Below are 3,341 nucleotides of genomic sequence, written 5' to 3'. Positions count from 1 at the left end.
AGAGAGAGAGAGAGAGAGAGAGAGAGAGAGGACAAACTTTCTTTAGATTTTCAGTACCTCTTCAAGAGCACCTCACTGCAGCTTGTGCATGAACCACATAAGCTATAGGCATATATTTCAAATAGGTACTTCAATGAATTGTCCTTTTGACATTTTCAAATGCAGATATAAGTGCACTAAATAAAATAACCTAATGTAAGGAGTCAAAACAAAACACTTGATCTTCATATGGTGTCATTGAAGCAAAGGAACTGCACGTGGGTGCTCACATGCCTCTCCATTTGGGTGTTTCTGAATGAGCTGCCATATCGAACAGAAGACCGTAACAACATCCTCAGAACTCTTCAATGGGTGAGTGTAGGTACACTCTCTGAAGTGTACCTACACTCACCCATAGTGTGCTCGTATTGTGAGTGGAACCATTCAGGCGACACAATATGCTGACAGAGACTCCATCAAACGGAAGTAAACAGTAGGATGTGCACAGTTTTATGTGTATCGTGACTGAGAGGTATAATAAATAGTTGCTTGGTCCGGATTAGAAAAAAAGGAGGCAAGGAAGAAGACTAAAACGAATAAAATCAGTTATGTCTTGAAGGAAGAATGATTTTTTTCACTGTGTATAAAAAAATTCCTACATACAAGCAGTCGCCTTTCAAATGGCTGAAGGAACACATTCATCCAAAATAATCTTTGACCTGGAACCCCTTTACAGACAGGAAAATAAGCTCCTCTCAGGCCATCTACCAGCAGGGGTGGAAGAACATGCATAAACAGAGAGAAACACACAGGAAAAAGGGGTGGAAGAGATGAAAACAGAAAGCAAGCGCATGTAGCTCAAAGGTAAGAGGTAAAGGACAGGCCATGGTGTATATAAGCATACAGGAAATACCCTGGGTAAAAGCTGTGCATTCAAACACCAAAGGACCAGGGAGGAATCCACAGCAACAGCAGACGTATAAGGAGAAACTGTATCCTCAGATAAGGCTTGGGATAACCTTCATCTATACCTTCATATGCTTTACCCTCTATGTTGCAGGCCAGGCGTGAGGACATATTTTCTGAGGATGTCACGTCACCTCCAATACTGACAAAATACCAACTCTGTGTCTCGAGAGAGAGAGAGAGAGAGACGCTCGAGCTATATCAAGGTTGTCAGGACAGTGAGGCGCGGTGAATTAGCTGGCAATATGAGCTAAGAGAGTCCTCACAAATGACATTTTAATGTAACAGAGGTGACCTTAACATGTAGCGTAGGAGGGCAGTGGGGGTTGTGCCGCATTAATGTGCCAGACGAGCTTTAAAAAAGCTCTTTACAGACAGTAAAGTTACTTTTTTACAGTGAGCCGAGCAGCATGGAGTGTTTATTTTCTCTTTGTTTTTTCACATTTCTGCAGTACTTTACTCAGCAGCTCTCCAAAGCCGCCATTCACCTTTAATGTATCTGCTACATACTGAAATGCCGGTCAAAACACTAATGTGACTCAGGGTGATAACTATATGGTGATAAATAATAACACAAAAGAGCACTCAGAGAGCATAACTCCCCCACAAAGTAAATGGCTATACCGAAGCTTTGATGTTTTATAAGGATTTTATGGCGTTATTATCATGTGGTAGGGGACCGTACTGAAAACATTAAAAGTGTGTTGCACAGCTCTCTCCATGCCTTTTTATGTGAAGGATACCTCGATATGGTTTCTCGAAATTTTCAATTTTGACCTTGGGTACTAATAGTGAAGGTCAAGGTCAAATTAGCCAACCTAGGTGCTCATGTCCCCCAAGGCCTCGTATATTGTTGTGAACTTTGAATACGATTGATAAAAAACTTTGGGAAATGATACGAATCAGGTGTTTTTGATTGAAATCTGGGTTTTCTGAAGCAGCAGCAGATGTCCTGAGTGGCACTTTTCTTTAACAACGATAAACCCTGCAACATCAGACCGCAGCAGTAAAACAATACAATAAAAGCTTCTTAATGTGCCTTTAAACAGGCGGCACAGCAGCATAAACATTACCAACAATGTCCTGTGCTCTTCTACACACCTGACAGGTCAGCTGTTGCACACAGACTGCAGGTTTATAGAGTGAACTTTGTTGTTTTTTTTTGATAAAGTAGTCCTTCTGTGGATGAATGAGCTCCGTCAGATCACAGTTACATTTCAGCATCTTTCCGGTGCTATGTGAGATGAAGTTGTGGCACCCCGCCCCCCACTTCTAGTGGTATCTCTCCATTCAGAAAGTTTGCATTTTCTAGCCAAAATATTTTGATTACAATAACTAAGAGCATTCCTTGATACCCTTGGGTGAGAGTGTAACTCACTCCCGGCATGTTCATGATGAATTGGCCAAGTTGGCTTGCTGGGCATGAAATGTGATTTATTTCGATCTGAATGGAAAGAAAAAGACAGACAGAGCGAGATCTGAGGAATGTGGGCCAGTATAGAGACCCCCTCCCCCAAGTAAAAAGCACTGCTGCTGCTGCAGTGCACTGAGTCTGTATTGTGACCAAGATTAATTATCTCACAGTGAAAGGCTACAATACACTATGCTTCTCACTGAAGTAATAACTTCTTTACTTTCAATCATGTTCTCCGTGCTCTTCTCTCCTCCTTAATTCAACTTTTACGAAAATCTGACAAACCACTGCAAGAGAATAAGAACGTATTCGAGTAAGTATTTGTGTATCCAGCACAACGCACTGGTTTCATGCTTTATTCAGGATCTCATCATACTGACTAAAAGAAAAAGGCTTTCGCGCTAACCAGCTGAAGCGGACTTAATCCTTTATATAGCAAAAAAGCCGCTCATAACACTGAACAAACAGATAGCACCAGCTCCTTACCGTGCACAGGTCCTTATACTGCATCTTCTGGAACTTGGTATCGGCATTGCCGGCGCACAGCTCCACGTATCCCAGCACAACTTGGAACACTGTGTTGTGGATGGCCTGGGTGAAGTGCATGTGTAACTGGTCCATAGCAGTCTGCAGAGAGAGCCAAACACACTGTTATGAAAACTATTACACCAAGATGTCACTGTCAGTCTGCCAGTGTGGCTCTGTGAAAAGGTAAACAGCAGGGAAATTGCAAATCACACTTCTTGGAACACATATTGTATACTTAATATTTCTAGTTTCACACTATGGCACAAAGGAAAATGAGGATAGCCGCGTACTCTGGGAACTGCAGTGTTCCAGTCAAAGTTGTTGTTTTTTTGTTTTTTTAAGTGTAGTTTGCTGCTGTAAAAGGTAATTAATGAAGTCATAAGGAAATTGCAGAAAAACACATTGACAGACAGACATGTTGGTGACGCATGTTGTGTTTCGGCAGAGCTAGCAG

The 3,341-nt window shown here is 41.8% G+C and overlaps 1 protein-coding gene across 2 annotated transcripts in view; it reads right to left on the bottom strand.

The window, feature by feature from the left end:
• The window catches only part of vps50 (VPS50 subunit of EARP/GARPII complex), a 116,462-nt gene that overhangs the window by 67,717 nt on the left and 45,404 nt on the right, over positions 1-3,341 (bottom strand). For both annotated transcript variants that reach the window (XM_005728723.1, XM_005728724.1), the window contains exon 12: positions 2,846-2,986. In XM_005728723.1, coding sequence (XP_005728780.1) covers positions 2,846-2,986 — 141 coding nt within the window. The remainder of the gene's footprint in view (positions 1-2,845; positions 2,987-3,341) is intronic.

Source organism: Pundamilia nyererei, unplaced genomic scaffold, assembly GCF_000239375.1.
Source record: "Pundamilia nyererei isolate P.nyererei 1_Seehausen unplaced genomic scaffold, PunNye1.0 scaffold00030, whole genome shotgun sequence".
In the NCBI taxonomy this organism is placed as follows: domain Eukaryota; kingdom Metazoa; phylum Chordata; class Actinopteri; order Cichliformes; family Cichlidae; genus Pundamilia; species Pundamilia nyererei.
The sequence above is the reverse complement of the archived record's forward strand: the minus strand, read 5'-3'. Positions and strand labels throughout refer to the sequence as shown.